At 37.4% G+C, this 22,204-nt stretch overlaps 2 protein-coding genes across 3 annotated transcripts; both read left to right on the forward strand.

Annotated features, from left to right (window-relative positions):
* Window positions 1-1,051: 1,051 nt before the first annotated feature.
* prkcda (protein kinase C, delta a) lies at window positions 1,052-14,274 on the forward strand. The gene is made up of 18 exons (XM_051896355.1): window positions 1,052-1,314; window positions 6,193-6,321; window positions 6,914-7,113; window positions 7,198-7,264; window positions 8,588-8,747; window positions 8,828-8,859; window positions 9,118-9,203; window positions 9,281-9,410; window positions 9,823-9,923; window positions 10,028-10,124; window positions 10,205-10,335; window positions 10,568-10,741; window positions 11,102-11,193; window positions 12,406-12,468; window positions 12,594-12,732; window positions 12,820-13,008; window positions 13,107-13,235; window positions 13,328-14,274. Exons 2-18 carry the CDS (start codon window positions 6,213-6,215, stop codon window positions 13,484-13,486), a joined length of 2,058 nt encoding a protein of 685 aa, XP_051752315.1. The 5' UTR covers window positions 1,052-1,314; window positions 6,193-6,212; the 3' UTR covers window positions 13,487-14,274.
* A 1,064-nt stretch (window positions 14,275-15,338) lies between these two features.
* Window positions 15,339-21,660, forward strand: ddi2 (DNA-damage inducible protein 2). 2 transcript variants are annotated; one of them, XM_051896368.1, is made up of 10 exons: window positions 15,340-15,730; window positions 16,296-16,422; window positions 16,507-16,788; window positions 16,881-17,007; window positions 17,114-17,241; window positions 17,318-17,446; window positions 17,554-17,657; window positions 18,085-18,277; window positions 19,717-19,768; window positions 20,025-21,660. In XM_051896368.1, the coding sequence occupies exons 1-9, from the start codon at window positions 15,593-15,595 to the stop codon at window positions 19,725-19,727; spliced, it is 1,239 nt and encodes a 412-aa protein (XP_051752328.1). In that variant the 5' UTR covers window positions 15,340-15,592; the 3' UTR covers window positions 19,728-19,768; window positions 20,025-21,660. The 2 variants fall into 2 exon arrangements, with proteins under 2 accessions (XP_051752327.1, XP_051752328.1); XM_051896367.1 differs by lacking the exons at window positions 19,717-19,768; window positions 20,025-21,660 and having other exon boundaries at window positions 15,339-15,730; window positions 18,085-19,710.
* The last annotated feature ends 544 nt before the right edge of the window (window positions 21,661-22,204 follow it).

Consider the following 22,204-nt stretch of genomic DNA (forward strand, 5'->3'; position numbering starts at 1 on the left):
AGTAACTAAGTACTAGTAGGCTACTCCAATATTCCAAGTCACTACTTTTAATAGTGACTTACTTCTTCATTTTAAACTACACTCTTTTGCTACTAGCCACTACTAGCTAAAATATATATTAACAACTATTGGAATAGTTACTAGTAAATAAGGCCATAACCATAAAAGAACAAAACCTAAATGTATTGCCAAGTTATCTTTAGCGCAGTCTTTATTTTACTCATAAATTGAAAAACCCCACAGGAAAATCTCGAAGGAACCAGAGGCGAATTAGTCATCCGGGTTCTGACGTCATACCTGCATCACTCTAAGGGGGGACTTTTTTTTTGGAGGAATTAAAAAATTTAAGGATTTAAAGGGAATAAAGAAAAAGGAAATAAAATATTAGTAAAATAATTATTTATTGTAATGTTTAATAATTTACAAATATTACAATATAATATTTTTATTTTAAAATATGTACACACTCATTAGTTTGTCTAATATGCTGGCTCTGTTAATGTTTCTTGTCTTGTCACTTTCAATTACAAATTATAGCCTATTATGAATCACATAAATGATATAAGCTATTTTCCATTCAAAGCGGCAAAGTTGACAAAACAGTTGAATAGCTTGCATCACTGGATATTACTGTCGCAAAAACAGTTGTCGAATATTAAATATATAGCTACTTCTTACCTCACACTCTTTAATTGTTAAAACTAAAGCGCTGTGCTGGAAATTACATTCAGCTTCTGTAAACAGGAAAACCCGGCTTTTTTGATTTAACTGGCCATATCAGTCATTTTCATATTGACAGGGCTGTTAGACAGCTGAAACAGACCATCCTAAAAATGAACTTTTTGTCATCCTAACAACACTGAGAGTGGTGCATAATTTTAGAACAGAAGAGCAGCATCAAGAATATCAAATATTGTCCCCCTCAATGTCTATAATGGTTTGGGAGACCCTGCTAAAAACTAAATAAATGAAATAAAGAATAAATGCTCAAATGGCTTGCCATATGCACGCCATCAATAGTGGGGCATCTAGAGGTACACCGCCAAAGAGGTCACTCACATACACACTGGCTGTACTGTTACGGACTCTACAAGCGCACCTGTGCTCTCTGTTCAGTGCAGTGGCTTATACAGGCATCTGAGAGAGCGCGCGTGAGACAGAAGAGGGATCGCGCGCAGAAAGAGAGCACCTGTGCGACGTCACTCCGCCCTACTTTTACTCAGAACTCCACGAGCGATTTGTACTTCCTCAAACGACTCAATCACCAAAGAAAGCAGGCGCTTCAGAGAAAAGTCCGTTTCTTCCAGAAGAAAGGTAAGAAGTTACACATCACTTCTTGGGTTTTTTAATCGAATATTGCTTGGTCGTGTCAGAACTTTGGTAATTTTGCGTTTCGTTTTCTTCGCTGTTTTTCCGATTGATGCACTGAACTGATTCGAGCGCCGCGCGCAGAGGCAGTCTGTGTGTTTTATAGATACACCAGACCTCAATCCCTCTGCTCAATGTTTTATATGGCTTTATGTTTCTCAAAAAAACCTTTAACATATATGTAGACTATTAGAATGATATGAAAAGGGCGCAGTGCAAACCGCGGTTTCACATAACTGTCATGTACGCTGCTGTCTACTGGACCTTGACAGAATCGTTTTTTCCGCACTTTGTCTTGCTATACAACAACTCTTAAGTAGTTGAAAAGGCAATAGAGGTTGTGTCTCAACCTAGTGACCTACCTAGAGAGCATTTTAGCTATACGTTATAGGCGAGTTTCGAGCTGTTGATATCCAAAAATGATGCACGCGCCTGTGATGTTGGCTACAGGCATTAGATGGTTTGTTACAAAACTGTTAGTAAAAAAAAATATATATTTTTTTTATTATATTATATATATTTTTTTACATTTCCCTTGTTCATAGTCCATAAATAGCCCCAATTGATGACATTGAGGGCTCTAAAATAACACTGACACGCTCCTCTACAAAATATCAATGATTATTGATCTAATATACAAAACAGATGGAGCGTGGTTCTAGTTGAGATGACTAAATGTGTGTGTATGTTGGCATGGTAGAAATGGTTGTTACATTTTAAAGCAATTATCTACTGTTTTTAGTTGTTGTTGATGATTTGTTGATAGATTTCACCTCTGTCATGTTTCCTTTAATATTAACTATCCATCACTAAGCTAGCATGTGGTTGACGTGATAACTGTTTGCAGTGGAGACACACATCCTGCTGTGGTTGAACAGTTTACACCATACCACTCTTTCATTCTGTTCATGGGTGTCGATAGTTCCTTCCTGTCCCGTACATTAGATGGTGTGTGTATGACTGTGGACATAAGTGATGAAACCTGCTGCTCCTGTTGACATCAATGTTAACTAAATAAACAGAAAGACCTCAGAAATGCCTTGCAAGAAACTAACTATCAGCAAGATTATGTGAAGTACATTCTTAGATTGTGTATTTCATGCACTTTAAAGCAACAAGTTATGGTGAGTTTGGTAACATAATGATAATTTCATCAGATGGGAGATTTCGTTATGTTTTACTTTATGCGCAACAAGATTTCTGCACTGCGGTTGGTCTTCTGATTGCAGTATGGGTACTAGGGTGCCCTGGGTGGTTTCTCGGTGGTTGCTTACTGGCTCAAGTCAATGAGGCCATTCTTAAAGGGATAGTTCACCCAAAAATGAAAATACTGTCATCATTTACTCACCCTTATGTTGTTCCAAACCAGTATGAATTTCTTTGTTCTGCTGAACACAAAAGAAATTATTTTGAAGAATGTTTGAAATCAAACAGTTGTGGTGTACCATTGACTTCTTATAGTGTGGAAAAAAATAATACAATGGTGCCCCATTAACTGTTTGGTTACTGACATTCTTCAAAATATCTTCCTTTGTGTTCAGCAGAACAAAGAAATTCATACAGGTTTGGAGCAACTTGAGGGTGTTAAAGGAATAGTCAACCTAAAAACTTAATGAAAATTCTATCAACATTTAGTCACCCTCATGTCATTCCAAAGTGGTATGACTTTCTTTTTTCTGTGGAACATAGAAAAAATGATATTTTGAAGAATGTTGGTAGCTAAACAGTTGAGGTTCTCATTGACTTACATTATATGGACAAAAACAGTCAATGGAACCAAAACTGTTTGGTTAGCAACATTCTTCAAAATATCTTTTGTGTTCTGCAGAAAAAAAACATCATACATGTTTGGATTGGATCGACATGAGGGTGAGTAAATTATGATAGGATTTTAATTTTATGGGTGGACTATCCCTTTAAGTTCAATACTTATTATAGGATTATTGTTTTGTTGCAATTGTACTAGTGACGCATACCTAACAAAGCCATGCACACGCAAACACACACTTCTAACACCCTTATAAATGTTTCAGCTCATGTTATGGCTTATCATAAGGTTTAAGAGTACAAACACTCTCTTAATACTTATTTAAATGCCGTTATGTTTAAAGTATTTTCATAAAAGTACATGAAGCCTGTTAACCACATCTGCCTACCCATCATCCCACCCTCACTATCTCTCTCCTTTTCAATATTGCTCTCTTTTTCACACAATAGCACAGACTTGTTGCTCAGGCTCTTCTAGTCTTTTTTAGCTGAAGAATCAGGCATAGACAGGATTTAATATGTGTGTGTGTGTGTGTGTTTGTGTGAATCTTTCTAAGAGAGACTCTGATGTGTCATGGATTATTTCAGAATCGATTTTGTACTGTGCTGCAAGCTTGTTATTGACACGGGCTTCAACACAACTGATTTCGCTAGCACACACATAAGCACAGATTTAGGTTTTTAGATTGAGATGCTGCAACTTGTTTGAACATTTCTGTGCTGGTTACTGACATGTTTCAACAAGTGCACTTCATAATTGAACTACAGCAGAAATGTGTGTGTGTTTTTGTGTGTGTGTGTGTGTGTGTGTGTGTGTGTGTGGGTGTGTTGACTGTTCAAATTTCTCTCTCCTTGTCTTTCTTATTCTTACACACTCTGTAGTAGTAATACGGTCTGAAGTCCGCTGAACACAACTTTCAGGTTTGTTATGAAGCTTCTATGTTGCAGTCACAGCCTGACTCATGTCATTGGCTTTCGACAGAAGTGGGTGGAGTCCTGACATTATACAAGACCTATCAATTTTAGGGTCAGTTATTATCATAACCTATAAACCTCCTCTGGGTCATGTTCCAACTGTTTTGATGCATTATAATAAAGCAAGATAATGTAGAGACAATTGGGGATTGAAGGGATGACCAATGTTACAGATTACCAGAAGCCCTTTCTCTACATGGTCCTGCTGCATGAGAATTAAACCAGGAAGCCTTAGCAAAAAGGATTAATTTGCAATTAAATATTTTTACTTAATCGTATTGATTGGAGTTGGATTTAAAGTGCTTTGAACAAATCACAAAAAAGCAAATGCAGATCTCACAAACTTGTTAGTAGCTATTTGTTTGACCAATGATATTGTAGGTTAACCAGTTTTACACACAGACAAATGTGTCAAATCACATGAAATTTAAATCTTTTGAAATGGACTTTGATACACACAGTATACAGATGCTCAGAGAATAAACTTTGATATACTTAAAGGGTTAGTTCACCCAAAAATGAAAATTCTGTCATTAATTACTCACTCCGATGTCTCAGCGAGGCCTTCATTGCCAGTAAGATAATTAACATTTTCAAATGCTCAGAAAGCTACTAAAGACATATTTAAAACAGTTCATGTGACTACAGTGGTTCAACCTTAATGTTATGAAGCGACGAGAATAATTTTGTGTGAATTTTTTTCGAATCAGTGGTTCGGAGCTTGTATCAAACTGCCAAAATCACGCCCCCGAGTGGTGAACCATTGAAATCTGACGTAACGAAGCCTCGTTTACTGATTACGTGACTTTGGCAGTTTGATACACGCTCCGAACCACTGACTCCAAACAAAAGATTCGTAAAGCTTCGAAACTTCATGAAGCGGTGTTTTGAAATCGCCCATCACTAGATATTGTTGAATAAAGTCATTATTTTGTTTTTTTGGTGCACAAACAGTATTCTCGTCGCTTCATAACTTTAAGGTTGAACCACTGTACTCACATGAACTGTTTTAAATATGTCTTTAGTAACTTTCTGGAAGTGTTAATTATCTTGCTGGCAAAGCAGGCCTCACTGAGGCATCGGATTTTATCAAAAATATCTTAATTTGTGTTCCAAAGATGAATGAAGGTCTTACGGGTGTGGAACGACATGAGGGTGAGTAATTAATGACAGAATTTTCATTTTTGGGTGAACTAACCCTTTAAAACTTCATCTTTATTCCTAAAACACCTTCTAATATTCTGACACCTCCTGATGAACGCCTCCATTTCCCTGTCAGTGTGTATTTGGTACTTAGAAACTTGGTCCACCCATTCACAGTGGGGTAATAAGAAGGAAGTAGGATACTTTTACTCCTAAACTCTGGAAATACTAATGAGAAGAGTTAAACTGTGATGGTTTTGGTTGTGTGTAGCACCCGTCACTCTGCATATCCTTCTAAAGAATCCCAGTGTTCGAAACTGCAGTTCAAGTTTTTTTTTTTTTTTTTTTTCCCATGGTCACTATCATCATGTCAGTCTGATCATTTCAGCATGGATTGTTTTCTGAACCAAAAAGAGACCAACAGAGCTGTAGCAAATTCACTGCTCTTGAGAAAATACTGCAAAGCACTCAACCTCATTTACATCTAAAGAGGGCGTTTACATAGAAGCCTTAAAGGCGCAGCAGAAAAAATGGCCCGCTTAATGCTAAAGGTCAGAAAGAGGGTGGATGACTATTTTTGATGCTAATTGAATACAAAACGTAAGTAACAAAGTATTATGAAACTACTAAGAGAGCAATAGAGCTACTATTAGATTTAATGACAGAACAGACAGAAATTAACACCAAGATCCCTAATAATGAGACTAAATTTCCTCTGCAGGCACATGTGCTAGCATAAACAATGTATAGTCTTGTGTTTATGAGTAAATATAATTACAACATAATGATATTAGCAGTTCTAAAATAAATTGATAATGAAGTAATATTTTTGTTTTGATTTCCTTATTCCTAAATGCTGATGTATTGCTTTCTTACTGAACATATCACCTAACACATTAGTAAAGTCATAAGAATTTTGGTTTTCTGTGTCTTTTTTAGGCTGTGCCTGAGGGGTTGCCATGGCCCCTTTCCTGAGAATTACTTTTAATGCCTATGATCTTGGCACATTCTCGCCAATGACTGAGGCACCATTCTGTGCCGTCAAAATGAAGGAAGCTCTCAGCACTGGTGAGTAAATATATGCATGTGTGTGTGTGTGTGTGTGTGTGTGTGTGTGTAATGGGGGTTTCAAGTGCGTTGCTATGTTTGGAATGGCATACTGCCATGCTTCTCATTCTGTTTTTGCAGTATACTGTGTGTACATGGAACAACATGCAAATCCTCCATCTGCATAAACTGAATTACCTATTTCATTTTGCCAAATGAGTAGTTTAGAACGGCACAAAATATTGTTTCCCACACTGCAATGAACCCTGACTTGACCTTCATTTCCATGTGACTGAAAGCGATATCACTTGCAATTTTTAATAACATTTTTCTGGCTGATTATTGTTAAAAAACGTCAAAAGTTATGTTTTCTTTTTTGTTACTCATTTTTATTAAAAATCCCAACCGCTACTCTTTGAATTTAACATGCAACATAATGAGGTCGTACTACAGTATGAACTGAAATGTTTATTACTGCTTTTTGCATACTGCTTCACATAATTCTTTTTAAAATATTTTGTAGTATACCATATGTGAAGTATACTAGTATTGAATTCCAACCATTATCCAATGGGTTATTCCTGATCACAAAATATCCCCTTTTCCATTTAAGAGCGAGGAAAAACATTGATCCAGAAGAAGCCCACCATGTATCCTGCTTGGCGATCCAGTTTTGATGCACATATTTATGAGGGACGTGTCATACAAATACTACTCATGAGAACCGCAGAGGAACCTTTAGCAGAAGTTACTGTAGGTGTGTCTGTTTTGGCTGAAAGATGCAAGAAGGCAAACGGACGTGCTGAATTTTGGGTATGTGGTTGTCTATTTATTGTCATGTAGTGCCAGTGTTTGCATTTTCACAGGTTATGTTATAAAGTCTCACTTCATTTTCAGGTTGATTTGCAGCCTTCAGGGAAAGTTATGATGTCTGTACAGTTCTTTTTGGAGGATTTAGATACAGGTAAGACATACTCTCACTTGCTGCTCTCATAGAAATGACATTTTCATGAAAAGGGCTAGATTTAAAGGGAGTTATGCATATTATGCTCAAGCAGTTAGTGTGTCAGTATGGGACACGGGCGTTTCACCTTAGTGCCTCCCTTGAGCTCCTTCTCAATGTACATTTTATTTTTTATTTTTATTTTTTTTTATTTAAAGCCCTGCTTGAACCTTTTGCCGTTAGCTTTGGGAGGGGTCATGCTTATCTGATCACGTGTGTATGGGTGTGTTTGAATCCATTTGGACTCCCTTTAAAGTTCTGTGCACAGGAATGTCTCTGCTGAACATGTCACAACAGCTCTTCCCTGCATTACACTGTCTTCTTCAAACAGTCTGTCCATTGCTCCTCTTTTTTGTGTTTTATTGTTTTTAAAATTCAAAATGTTCCACTGCAGATTTTCCATTTGTTTGTAATAATGTTCTTGGATGTGCAAAATAATGTGCACTACTGTTTAAAAGTTTAGGGTCATTTAATATATTTTTAAAATGTTTTTGAAAGAAAGTCTCTAATGCTCACCATGTTTTTCTTGTTTGTTTGTTTGTTTGTTTTAATATTAAAGTAAAAACTGTAATCTTGTGAAATATTATTACAATTTAAAATAGCTATTTTCTATTTTTATATTTTTTCAATGTTTTTTTTTTCTGTAATAGAAAAGATGAATTTTCAGCAGCCATTACTCCAGTTTTCAGTGTCACATGATTCTTCAGAAATCATTCTAATATGCTGATTTGTTTCTCAAGTAACATTTATTTTCACAGTTGAACTGCTTATTATTTTTGTGAAAATCATTTTCAGGATTCTTTGAATAACAAGTTCAAAAGAACAACAGTTATTTTAAATACAAATATTTTAACAATGTAAAAGTCTTCCACTTTCTGATCAGTTTAATGCATACTTGCTGAATACTTTTGAAACAGTAGTGTATTTTCAGTGTAATTTTGTCTGTGGGTTGATTGAGCAACTAGTTGACTAATCAGCCTTGTACGGCTTTACATTATAATTAGTCTGGTGGTGGATTCACCTGACCCTAGTGGGAAGTTTCTCAAGGGACGTTTGTGGCGTATGCTTGTTCAAAAACAGCTTGACAAAACGTAATGGAATGGAACAAAATACAGGCATTGTAAAAGCTGAATTAAAAAAAAAACATTAAATTATTAAATATATTTAAATTATAATTAATTGTTTTCAAGACATAAAGATCTCATGAATTTACTGTCAAAAAAATTCATTCCATCAGCTTGATTCTGCTTCCATCCTGTTTTGTTTTTTCTCTTTCACTCTCAGAGTGTCATCAGTCAGTAGTAACAGAAGAGGAGGCACCGACTCTCACTCGTCGTCGTGGAGCTATTAAACAGGCTAAGATTCACTTCATCAAAAACCATGAGTTCATCGCCACCTTCTTCAGACAGCCCACTTTCTGCTCTGTCTGCAGAGATTTTGTTTGGTCAGTCCCGAATGTTCAGTTATATAACATCAAAAGTTTATAACTCAGACATACATATAATTTTGTCTTTTACTGCCCAGGGGTCTCAACAAGCAAGGTTACAAGTGCAGACGTGAGTATATTTCGCTGTTTTTTTTTTTTTTTTTTTTTTCCCATTATCTTACATACTTGCCCACATATGTCCACAGACATGTTTTAGTAAGAATGTACCCTAAAAGGGGAAATACATGATTGGATTGCTTTCCTTTGTTCAACGTTTAAGTGTTTTATCCAGAATAAAGCAACACTGTGAACACACAGAGCCTCTGAAAACCTGTCTTAGTTCCCGAGCCCACCAAAAAAAAAAAAAAAAAATGTTTTTCTCCACCAGAATGCAATGCAGCCATCCACAAGAAGTGTATTGATAAAATTATTGGAAGGTGCACGGGCACTGCAACCAATAGTCGAGACACCATGGTATGTTCTGTATTGCATTTTTTTATTTTTTTTTTATTTTATTGTGACAGGGTTATTTAAAGTGTGTGTGCCTACAGTTTCAGAAGGAGCGTTTTAAGATTGACATGCCACATCGCTTTAAGACCTACAACTACATGAGTCCCACCTTTTGTGACCATTGCGGCAGTCTGCTGTGGGGTCTTGTCAAACAGGGCCTCAAATGCGAGGGTGAGTATACTATGTGAACAGTGTATTTATTATAAGGGCCCAAAAGTTTGCCAAACCTGCTAATTTACTGCAAATTATGTTTTATTAACAAAGTTCGGGAGGGGCACGTTCAGATAATCTACCCAATCAGCGTGAGAGGAGGCCTATATATAACTCTGGAAAACTATGAAAATTAATATCATTAATTCCCTTTTTGGTTTATTTAACTAACAACTTATTTTGGTGTTTTACATTGTAGTTTAAACCATTTTAATATTTAGAAATGCTTAATAGTTACCAGCTCACTGGTCAGTAACTCTGTAAACTGGCTAGCTATATTTACTTGGAAAAAAGCCACTTTATTTTTGTTATTTTGGCTATACTTAATGGTTGGACTTTGATTATATATTTGCAATTGTCTCTTCTTTTTCAGACTGTTCCATGAATGTCCATCATAAATGCCAGACTAAAGTGGCCAATTTGTGTGGCATCAACCAGAAACTACTGGCAGAGGCTCTTACTCAAGTCTCAAGTGTATATATTAATGTTTGCACAAGCCCAAGTTATGAGGCACTAAATATAATCGTAACAGCATTAAAGTATTGAAATAAGGTTTGTGTATATTTGTGTTGTCATAGAAATCCACCAAGCGACCTGAAAGCAACTCACAGAGCAACTCGCAGGATGTTGCTGTTTACCAGGATTTTAACAAAAGTCCAGGAACTGATGTTAATGGTGAGATTGCTTGTTTTAAATGGTGGTAATTCTAACAATAAAAATGATGATTTCAATTTATCAGAAAAGCTATGTTGCAGATGTGGCTCCTTATGGTCGTCTATGGGAGGGTTTGAGTCCTCGCCCCCCCTCTCGAATCACCCACCAAACACGTGTCACTGCTGAGCATTTCATTTTCCATAAAGTCCTGGGCAAGGGAAGCTTTGGCAAGGTAACATACAATCTCCCTTTCCCACACACACATACATGTACAGTGTAGAAGACATGAAGGAGGTAATGCGTTTTGCTTATGTCACGTGGTTATGGTGGAGGGTCACAGGATTATGTAGGAAGCTCCCTGACTTAGCCTTTTAGCCTTCTGTAAGTTTTAAGTAGCTGCTAGATACAGTCATGCTCAAGGTCTCACACACATAAACACATGTTCATCATCTTTCTGTTGTCAGGTGCTTTTGGCTGAGCTCAAGGGCACTGGTGAATGGTTTGCGGTGAAGGCGCTGAAGAAAGATGTGGTGTTGATGGATGATGATGTGGAGTGCACCATGGTAGAAAAACGAGTGTTGGCTCTAGCCTGGGACAATCCGTTTCTTACACACCTCTACTCCACTTTTCAGACCAAGGTACACTAAACATACATTTACACAAAAACAACCACAAAGTAGTCACACAAACACTTGAAATATATGCAGTTATGCCCGTCACATTTAGTACATTATCATCATTGATGTTTTCCACATTCCAAAAGTTTTCAATAAAATTAATTTTCATTTTAAATCAAATTTTCTTATTAAAATAAGGGCACATAAAATCAAAGGACGTCACCCAATCCCCATTTATGAACTTAACTACAGCACCTCTTGGTCTGCAGGGTGTCTAAATCTTGATGTGACAGAACCAAACAAAAAGTAAATGTAAATGTCATGAACATTTATTAATTGTTTGCTATAAATGGTTTACTTTAATTTGTTTATCTCTAACAGGAGCACTTATTCTTTGTGATGGAGTATCTGAATGGAGGAGATCTGATGTTTCACATACAGGAAAAGGGGCGTTTTGATCTGTACAGAGCCACGTATGTCATGCATATATGCATACAAAATAACAATAGTTTCTATAATATAAAAATATTGGTGAGCTCTTGATTTACTGAGCATTCCATATATATATTAAGGGTGTGACGAGATCTCGCAATATAAAAATGTGATGAGATTTCTCGTTGTGTGAAAAGCTGTCTCGTGATATCACCATGACGGAGCGTGAGGGTGAAATTAGCATAGAAAAAATTACTGTGCTTACCTCGGCACCGCCTCCACTGTCGTTTTGCTTTTTTTTTTTTATAGAGATAAAAACCATTTAAATCAGTTGGATAACAGTCGCTTCAGTTATAAACTATTGTAAATGTCTGCTCTGCTCGCACACAGTGCAGCAGGAATCACAGTTCACTTACCACGAGATGACTGACAAGACCATGGTGGAGGATTCGTTGCACTACAGAGCCTCAGTGTCTGATAAATGTCTTATCTTGCAGAATGTGCACTCTACACCACCGGTCTCTATACACAGAGAATTCGAAAAGTAAAGCGAAAGTAAAACACGAGCTCCCTGATGTGCACAAATTAAGCTGCATACAATAGCCTGTCTCCCAATATCAAACCTATCTTAGGCTGGGCTGTTTAGTTGGAACCACCTCTTAGCTCTGGTCTCTGTTTGCACTTTAAATATTGAGAGAGTACTTTGATTACACTTAATGAGACTAAGAAAAAATGTTTATTTATTTTTGTTATTTATAGTGTTTTTATTTCTATGTTCAATTTGTGGAAAGGAGTTCAATTAGGAGGTCACACACAGCCTCAATCAGAAGTTCTGGAAGCTCATAATCCATGTACAATAAGGTCTGAAGAGACTCATGTGAAATCATACAGGAGAGAAGCCAGTCAGTTGAGTTTGTGGCAAAACTTTACAGTGCTTGTATATTGTTGTCTTTCAATGTATATGATAATTCATACTCAGAAAGTAGAACTGAAATGACATTCATTACAAGATGATTAGTTAAAACATTTCAAAATGCACCTGCAGACTATTTTTCCAGTCATGAATTTTGTCATTGAGGATTTCTTTAAAATACTGTGTAAAAAAAAAAAAACAACATTTCGTCTCATTCTTGTGAACCCAATCTCGTGTCTCATCACACCCCTAATAAATATATATATATATAATATATATATATATGAGAGCACCAGAAATATTGTTTTGAACTTGTCTTGTATTGAACGTCTCTTGCCAGGTTCTATGCAGCTGAAATAGTGTGTGGCCTGCAGTTTCTCCATTCCAAAGGCATTATTTACAGGTACAGACAAAATCACACCACTGTGTTGATGTATTAATTATGTATTACTTCCCCATTTTACCTCTGAAACAATTCACAGAACAGTTTTCAGGATAATTTTCACTATTACTCTCTCCTTTTGTCAGGGATCTCAAGCTGGATAATGTGATGTTAGATGGAGACGGTCACATAAAAATAGCTGACTTTGGAATGTGTAAGGAGAACGTGTTTGGGGACAATCGGGCCACAACCTTCTGTGGAACTCCAGATTATATCGCTCCTGAGGTATAAAATGCACTTTGATGTTGGTTCACTCTCAGACCAACATTGGCCTGGTCCTGATTTGATGTGTTTGTGTGTGGGAAATCACAGATTCTGCTGGGTCAGCAGTACTCATTCTCAGTAGACTGGTGGTCGTTTGGCGTGCTCATTTACGAGATGTTGATTGGTCAGTCTCCATTCCATGGTGACGACGAGGACGAGTTGTTTGAATCGATCCGAATGGACACACCTCATTATCCCCGCTGGATCACAGTGGATACTAGAGACATGCTAGAAAGGGTACACGTGCACATATATTTAATTAATGACAACGCAAATTGAATTTCTGCAATTACACCTTTTTTTTATTTTTTTTTTTATGTTACGCCTGAACACAGCTGTTTGAGCGCGACCCTTCACGGCGTTTAGGGATTGTGGGTAATATACGAGGCCACCAATTTTTCAAGACTGTCAACTGGCCTGCTCTAGAAAGGAAAGAGGTTGAGCCCCCCTTTAAGCCGAAAGTGGTATGTTTTTCCTCTCACATCCGTTTCTCTTTTTTTTTGTGTGTGTGTCTTTCTGTGTTTGCTAATTTTTTTCTGGTTTTATCTAATTGCAGAAAGCTCCAAATGACTGCAGTAACTTCGACCGGGAGTTTTTGAGTGAGAAACCCCGCCTCTCACACTGCGAGAAAGGCCTGATCGATTCCATGGACCAGAGCGCTTTCGCTGGCTTCTCATTCATTAATCCAAGAATGGAGCATCTTTTACAAAAGTGACATATTTATAATGTGGTCAAAAAGAAAAAAAACTGTTATGTTCATGTGATCATAGTATTGAGCCAGTTTATTGCTCTAACCAAACCAACCATGAGCACTCTCCCAAATCTGAACTCTTACCTTATAAGACAAGACAGGCTGTCAGTGAGCTTCTAATGAAGCCCTTTATAACCTAATATACATTTCAAACTTCCTCATAGTGCATCAGTGAGATTGCAGTCTTGTTGCATTTTAGGGTGCCCCAATCTCAATGCAATTTTTAACTTGTCCTTGCAAAGTTAGGATGTCTAAAAATAACTGGGTTAGTACAAAGTTGACAGTTGAAGTCAGGGAGTGTGCTGTTAGTTCAGTTTGGGAAAAGAGCAATTTAAAGAAGTGTACAAAAACAAAATAGGTCAGAGATTATAGACAAGTATTGTTTAAATCAATATGTGCATGCTACAGTCATGGATTATGTTGTACATTTCTGCAGTGATCTATGTCTGTTCCAAGTGTGTGTGTATTGTTTGCACAAAGGATTGACCAGAACTTGTTGAATGTGTGCTTTGTAAGTGTTAAATGCATATATTGTGTTTTAATTAGAAAATGTGTATATGTGGTACAGAAACATAGCTATCTTAGCTCTGAGAGTGTCATCTGTTTGTGTATTTTAGTGTGTATATTGTTGCAATTAAGGTGTTTTTATAAGATGCACTTATTAAGAGACCACATGATCAAATTCTGTACATGACTCTGACTTAGGATGAGAAACTTAACAGGGTCCAATAAACATTTTGGTGGTGAATAAACCGATTTGGATTGTGATTTATATTTACAGTCAGATTTAGTTTTTTTGTATCTCGCCTTTATAGTAATATTTATAAACAGAACAAACAAATCTAATTATATTATCAGTATAATAATTTTAGTAAAAAGATTTGTTGAAAAATTTACTGACCTTTTTCCATAGACTATAAAAAAAAATTCACAGAGGCTCACGTGGTCAGTGTCATGACCATGTGATGATTAGTAATCTAGAAATTAGTTTCTTTGTTTTTAAAAACTTTTAAAAATCCTAAACTTTGTTTATTTACAGGTTTAAATTCAATTTTGAATCCTAGGAACCCACTGTATTTTGTGAGTGCAATACAGTTTTACCCTTAAAGTACCCTTAACTTTATACTTGACAGTCATTCCTCATATTTATTACAACAGTGTTCATTTAATTATCTAATATTAATTAAAACTGCTGTTATTTATTCCCCCCAGAAAACTATCATCTATATGGTGATGAATTACGTTGTGTCGTAGCGCCCTCTACAGTACGGGGGTTGGGTGTCCCGACTAGAACAACAACCGAGTCACTCATGCCTCATTCATTGAATTGAATTTGTAGTAATATTAATACATTTTATGTACTTTGTGTTATTAGTACAGTTGCTTAATCGGATCTCGTAATAAACAAAAAATCTAAATAAATATGCATGCATGTATACTGGTCTGAGGACACATTGGAAAAACTAGTTTTACTGTGTAAAAAAAAATAAATAAACAGAAAATGTTAGGATTTCTAAAACTTTTAAGAGTTATAAAAAACTTCTGAAAGGTATAAAAAAAATGGATACATTTATCAGTCAAATAAGCACATTTGTGACATTTACCACGTTAACTAAAAACAATTTACTTAAAAATGCCTTTTGTTTATTTTTACTTCAGTTACTTATATTTAGTTATTCACTTTAATGTTATAAATGTATTTAATTTGACATTGAATTAAATTATTTCATTCATTCATTCATTCATTCATTCAATTAATTTATCATATCAAAATGCATTGTTTTGATGTTGTATGTTGTTTCTGACTTCCTGTCTCAGTAAGCTACGACACACGTAATCGGTTTACGGCAGTGGCTAGAGAGCAGTGGAAAGGAAGTGAACGAATTCTTTATTAGCGAATTGTGTTTGCTTGTTCAGATGTTTCTCCATATGCTTAACTTTTTCATAACCAGATTTTACACAACGTTTTAACGGGACACACGTGGTCACATTTCCTGTAGCAAAACTCCGGAATAACGGCAGTTTCTGACAGTAAGAGAGAAGCAGTAACCGGGTTCGACCCCGAGCGCAATGCTGCTCACCGTGTTTTGTGCACCGAGAGACCGCTCGGAAACCACTTTCGCCCTGGAAGTGTCCCCGGAGCTTGAACTCAGGGATTTTTTGGCTCTTTGCGAACTAGAATCAGGAATACCAGCCGGGGAGATTCAGGTAAACATCTTCCAAAAGTGTTGCAACAGTTAGTTAGCTACTATGCTAAGCGACCTGACTAAACAAATTAGTGCCTTAGGTCTATTAATAGCATACTGAGCCTGTCAACACTTCAAGAAAAACCCAAATCTGGAAAGATTAACAGGTCATATTTGCCCTAATGACGAGCATTTACCAAAGCTAAACTATTTCGAGGAAACGTAGTTTGGTGGTTTGGTAAAGATGAATCCTTTCAGGAAACCATAATACACTGAATTGTGCGCAGTTAAAACACATAACACGAATGAGTCTTTATTTGACATGCGTGTGTTGAGGTCGCAGATAAATCTTTCGATTTGAAAATCGAAAGAGAAACTGCGTCTGATTCCCATTAAATGGTGCATGAATTGAAACAGAAAGCAGTTTATTAAACAAACAACTTTAAAACTAAGACATTTATCTCTATGAGTTGGTATTTTAAAGAACTTTTTTCAAATGTAAAGTGGTTTTGTAGGTTTTTTGACAAAAAAGATGATGTGCTGTGTTTTCACATAATGAATAAAATAATACAACCTTTGCTCTGTAGATCTCATACGCAGAGCAGCCATTACAAGATCCCACCCGAGCCCTGGGGAACTATGGGCTGAAGGATGGAGATGTGGTAGTGTTAAGACAAGCAGAGAGGTTATTAGGGCAACAACCCACAGTTCCAGGTAAACCAGCATAACTAGATCTGTTTTAAAAGGCGTAATGTGAGCTTATCATGGCATTAATCATAATAAATCTTAATGTCTTAGGTCTGCCTCGCATCGATTTCAGTTCCATTGCTGTTCCTGGGACATCCTCAGGCCAAAACAGACAGCACCAAGCCCAGCGCCCCAATGTGACCCAATCACGGCCGCCCCAAGCCACCACTCCAGGCTCTGGCTCTGGATCAGGATCAGGCTCAGCCCTTTCTCCTCAGGGACTGGACAACCCCGCCTTGCTGCGTGACATGTTGCTGGCAAATCCACATGAGCTTTCGTTGCTGAAAGAGCGAAACCCTCCACTTGCTGAGGCTCTGCTGAGTGGAGACCTTGGTAAATAAAGATGATGGGGCCTAAATGCATCTATGTGGATAACTGAATGTTTTTTCCTAGAGTGACAGAACCATTTTGATTCCCTTTTTCAGAGCGCTTCACCAAGGTGCTATTGGAGCAGCAGCAGGACCGAGCGCGAAGAGAGCAGGAGAGAATCAAACTGCTGACTGCAGATCCTTTTGACTTGGAAGCTCAGGCCAAGATTGAGGAAGAAATCAGGTAACAAATAAGGGGTGAGATTGCATGCACAGCAAAAGCATGTTCTATGGCACATAGATCATAAAAAAAGAAAGATAGAATTCATGAGATTATTTTTAATTTCCAGACAGCACAACATTGAAGAGAATATGACCATTGCTATGGAAGAAGCACCTGAGAGTTTTGGCCAGGTGGTCATGCTATACATCAACTGCAAAGTCAATGGACACCCAGTAAAGGCTTTTGTTGACTCAGGTAGTAATGTCTTGCTAACTTTTAATACTTGAGGTTTTTTCTTATTATATACTAATGTTTTATAATCCTCTTTTAGGAGCTCAGATGACGATTATGAGTCAAGCATGTGCAGAGCGATGTAATATCATGCGACTAGTGGACAGACGCTGGGCAGGCATTGCCAAAGGAGTTGGCACCCAGAAAATTATTGGCCGAGTTCATTTGGGTATAGCATTTATTTAGATCTGCTCCTTTAATATTCATTATGTATATCCTCCCAACACTTTTTCTTAAATCTTATCATAATATACTAAATATATATTTTACACCCAGCCCAGGTGCAGATCGAAGGAGATTTCCTGCCTTGCTCTTTCTCCATTTTGGAAGATCAGCCCATGGATATGCTGCTAGGCCTTGACATGCTGAAGAGACACCAGGTCTGCCTGGGAACTTTGGTTCATAGCCAATAAAATTATCTATTTCCCATAATGGAATATGGGAAATCGAATATTTCCCGTAACTTACCATTAATGTAGCTTTAATGAAATAAAACTAACTTGAGGATGCAGACTTTTTCCTATATTCCTTTGACTCATGTAGTTTAGCAAGTGAGGTTACTTTGTCTGCATGCTATTGTCAGTCTGCGTACTCAGGAAATATTTTATATCTCCCGTAGTCTTACAAATATAGTCTAAATAGCTTATTTTTTAGTATTATGTAAGCAATAATATTAATATTATATTTAATTTTATGGATCAAAAGGTTTCTGTTTTAGAGAAGATTGCCAGTAGAAGTTTCTTGCAATGCCTGTTCTCTTCTACTTACCGTCATTCTTATCTTATACCTTGATTTGCTCTCATTCAGTGCTCCATAGATCTAAAGAAAAATGTTCTCCTGATTGGGACGACGGGTACAGAGACACGTTTTCTACCTGAGGCAGAGCTGCCTGAGTGTGCCCGGCTGGCATATGGGCCAGAGGGACGAGAGGATACCCGGCCTGAGGAGATTGCAGATCGAGAACTGGCAGAGGCAATACAAAGATCTGTACAGGACAGCGGTGAGATGCATGACATATAGACCAAGAGATTGCATGGCTAACGGTTTGGAATAAAAGCTAGATTTATGCTGTCTTCATGTGCTATCGGAAATTTCCTACTTCCCACTTCTCAAGTCATGATTATGAGCTTGTCGTGATTACAAGCTTCTTTTTTTTTATTTACAGGCTATTTTCGCTGTGTATAAAACATACAAATAATATAAAACATCAAATAATGATTCATATATGTAAATATACACTACGCTAATGACAAAACAAGACGGTGTAGCTGTTGTGGAAAAAATGAATAAAGAATACCAGTCACAGCAGCAATCGTTCTCCCCTCCGCCATGTTTAAATTTTATGGCCCGAACTTGGCTATCAAAATTATCGCAGAGCTTCCCAGTGGTAAAAATGACTTGAGAGGGCGTTCATGTACAATTTTTAACTAGGAAACCCGTATTTACGATAATTCTGAAAGCATGTGAAGGCAGCATTAAAATTTAACACAAGCAATGAATACTCATCAGTGGTTCATTGTAGAATTTTAAGTGATTTCCTTGTTTAGGGAAACAGAAGAATATAAAAAAAATGTAAACAATTTTTGTATAGTTTTTTTTTCTTGGTTGCAGTACAGAACCACTCACCCAGTTCACAAGGTGGTGCACAATTTTTTTATGACATCAATACTTTTTTGATTTAGCAAGGACAATTAATCTAAAGTGACTGTAAAGATATTTGAATTGTTAGAAAAGATTTTTTAACTGTTCTGTTGAACTTTCTATTCATCTAAGAATCCTGAAAAAAGTATCAATTTCCAAAAAATAATTTTTAATTTTGATGATGATAATACAAATGTTTCTTGATCATCAAATCAACATATCACAATGATTTCTGAAGGATCATGTGCGATTGGTTTTTAAATTATTTTAAATGATAATATTTCACAATATTGCTATTTTTACTGTATTTTTCATCAAATAAATGCAGCCTTTTGGTGTACATAAGAGACTACTTTCAAAAACATTAAAACAAATCTTACTGACTTCAGTGTTTTGAACAGTAGTGTATGCTTGCACACACCTGTCAGTAACACTGATAAAACTGTGGAGACATTAATTAAAACATGTTAGGACATTGGCTCTTCAGAACGTATTCTTCAGTTTTAACGTTCACTAAATTCTTGAGGTTTTCTAGATAGCGTTAAAATGTGCTTATTTGTAAATTAGTAATGTTTATATTTGTAAATACTGTAATTTGTTAGTGTAAAGTTCATGAGTTTGTCAAGTTCATGTTCATACAGATTTCTCTTAAATGACATGAGTTGAACACCACCTTGTGTAGCTAATGTGATTGATAGGTGCATGTCTCTTTTCACTCTTTTTCTCTGGATGTTTTTGCTAATTTTTGCCTCTTATTGCATGAAATGTGTGGCGTTTGTGTGCCCTAACTATGAGCAGGACAGAACTGATGTCATATGGACAGACAGCTGGAGAGGGCTCTACCTACCAGGTACTACAGTCACAAAGGGAATATTTCATTAGCCTAATACAATATTTGACCCAATAAATATTAGACACAAGGTATACATTGATACGCACAGGAACGGCCTCCATTTTGTGAGTAATATCTTGAAATAAATTCAACTTTGTCTGTCTATGATGCTAACTATTTTGCATGGTTTGCAGTGTTTGCTGAATTTGCATGGTTTTATATCACCTATTTTAATGTAGACTTTTAAGTTCATCAGTTACTGTTTCTCTCTCAGATATTGAAGATGGAAAAACTACCTCACCACAATCCCTGCCATTTAAACCTCTCAACCAACCCTCAACATCATCAGCCTCAAGTCATCCCCACAGTCTCACCCTAGATCGTTCCAAGTCTGCCCCAGCCTCTATAAACCAAGGAGCGTCTCAAATTGAAATTCCCACATCGATTGAATCCTCTCCACTTCAGCCACTGAAAGTTGGTGAACCCTCTCCAGATCCCTCTGATGACACCTTCAGATCTCAGTCCCAAGGACTGGCCGATTCAACATCTTGCTTACAGACAGATGCAGACGCTCCCATCCCGAGCACTCTTCCCTCTCAGGAACCACTCTCTTGTACTGTGCCCGAGGACATTGAAGTGACAGGGGACATCGTTTTAGGAGATTCCGACAGTCCGATAGACACTGTTTTGGGGAAGAATATCACTTCCTCTGGGACTGTAGCAGCAGAATCTCCCTTTATTCTTTTTAACCCAGGCTCTCAGACTCAAACACTGGATCAGGAAGTGGACATGGATGTTTCTTCCAATGCAAACCCAGAAACTGGCCATGACTTTCCTGATCAGTTCCAGAGAGACCAAGGTAGTGTAATGGAAGATGTTTCAGGGGCTCAACCACAATGCATGCCTGTTCCAGATTTGGACCTTGAACCCTGTGCTGCTGAGCCAGCCACTTCTTCTGTGCATTCAGACTCTGAAAAGAGTGTAATACCCTGTGAAAGAGACCAGACAGAGGTAGATAACATCCCTTCCTTGGCTCAAGCCCTTAAGGAGCTCCATAAACTTCTGATGTCCAGCAGTTGGCCAACAGTTTCTGGATCGATTCCTCAGTCTGACCCTAATGCTACAACATCAAGAGAAGATGTTGACGAGGTGGACCAGGATCGTGCTGCAAGAAACCAAGTCACTTTAAACCCAACTATTGACACGTCCTCTAATACTGCCACAACAAATGACAAGGAGGGAAGTGTTGCCAAAGCTGAATTTACTTCCCAATCAGTGAGGGATACTCCAGATGTACCAAACAATCCAAGGCACACAGAGAACCAACCTTCTACTCTGGTAGATCCCATAGTGGAACAAACGATAGAGCACCCTTATGCAGCTGAAAGAAATTGTGCCCTTGTTATTGAGGAAAGTTCTGGGCCGGTGACTTCTTCCCAAGGAGATCTTGAGCTCCCTGAGGGTCAGCAAGAGCAGGACATTGGGGATGAAAACACCTCAGGCATTGACATCTCAGCTGATCTGTCTCAGCAGCACCCCCTTTCTGTTGCAGCTGGCTTATCAACCAATTCCAGCCTAGGGCCATCTCCTCAAACTCAAGCCACTGCGACGGATCAGCTTTTCCTTGAAGACTCCAACCAACTTGCACCACAGCCCTCGATGGGACAGTTTCCACTAGAGCACATTCAGAGGATCCAGGCATCAGGGTTCTCTGCTCTTGAGGCTGCTGAGGCACTGGAACAGGCTCAAGGCAGCGTGGAGCTTGCCTTATTGGTGCTGCTTGCAAGAAACATCACTGTGCCCTCTTAGACTCCAAATCAACCTGTAGGGGTGGCATCAGTTAACATGAGCCTTTTTCATCCTGTGGTTTTCCTTTAGCAGTCCTCGTTGTTTTGTACTTTTGGTCTTATTCCGGCTCTCTACTTTGCCAACATACATGTTTAAAAATAGATTCATGAGAAGCTGGCCATATTTCCCTTTCAACAGAACAATAATGTCTGTGCAGTCTTTTTTAAAGTTTTGCATGTTGCCTCAATAGTTCGTAATGGATTGTTGATTTTATTGGTTTGGTTTAAATAAATTTGATAAACTGTCAGACAATTTACAGGATCATGAATAGTTTACTTCAGGTGGTGGGGCTCGGTAATGAAACAAATGTGGCAGAAATAGACCCGTTTCCTATCTTCCAACAACTGCATGGTTTTAGATCTCAAAATTGATTTATGTGCCTGATGTTTACTGACCTTACACAGAATCTTCTGAAGCATCTTACTAAATTTATTTTATTTTGTTTAAATGTGATCAGAACAGATAGTAAACCGGTAAAGCAGCAATTTCAGAGTCCTTTTCCCAATTTCAGTTGGCAATAATGTTAAGATTATTTTCCTCTTTAATTACTATTTTATTTGATAGTTGCCAATCCTGTATAACTTGACATGTTTTCAATAGGTTGCC

Source organism: Ctenopharyngodon idella, chromosome 6 (assembly GCF_019924925.1).
Source record: "Ctenopharyngodon idella isolate HZGC_01 chromosome 6, HZGC01, whole genome shotgun sequence".
Taxonomy (NCBI): domain Eukaryota; kingdom Metazoa; phylum Chordata; class Actinopteri; order Cypriniformes; family Xenocyprididae; genus Ctenopharyngodon; species Ctenopharyngodon idella.

Bases quoted from the DNA above. Each gene is read 5' to 3' on its own strand.
- ddi2 (XM_051896367.1), top strand. From the start codon at position 15,593: ATGCTGCTCACCGTGTTTTGTGCACCGAGAGACCGCTCGGAAACCACT. The intron at 15,731-16,295 runs GTAAACATCTTC...TTTGCTCTGTAG, and splicing joins TACCAGCCGGGGAGATTCAG to ATCTCATACGCAGAGCAGCC. The intron at 16,789-16,880 runs GTAAATAAAGAT...TCCCTTTTTCAG, and splicing joins TCTGCTGAGTGGAGACCTTG to AGCGCTTCACCAAGGTGCTA.
- prkcda (XM_051896355.1), top strand. From the start codon at position 6,213: ATGGCCCCTTTCCTGAGAATTACTTTTAATGCCTATGATCTTGGCACA. The intron at 9,204-9,280 runs GTATGTTCTGTA...GTGTGCCTACAG, and splicing joins CCAATAGTCGAGACACCATG to TTTCAGAAGGAGCGTTTTAA. The intron at 12,469-12,593 runs GTACAGACAAAA...TCCTTTTGTCAG, and splicing joins TCCAAAGGCATTATTTACAG to GGATCTCAAGCTGGATAATG.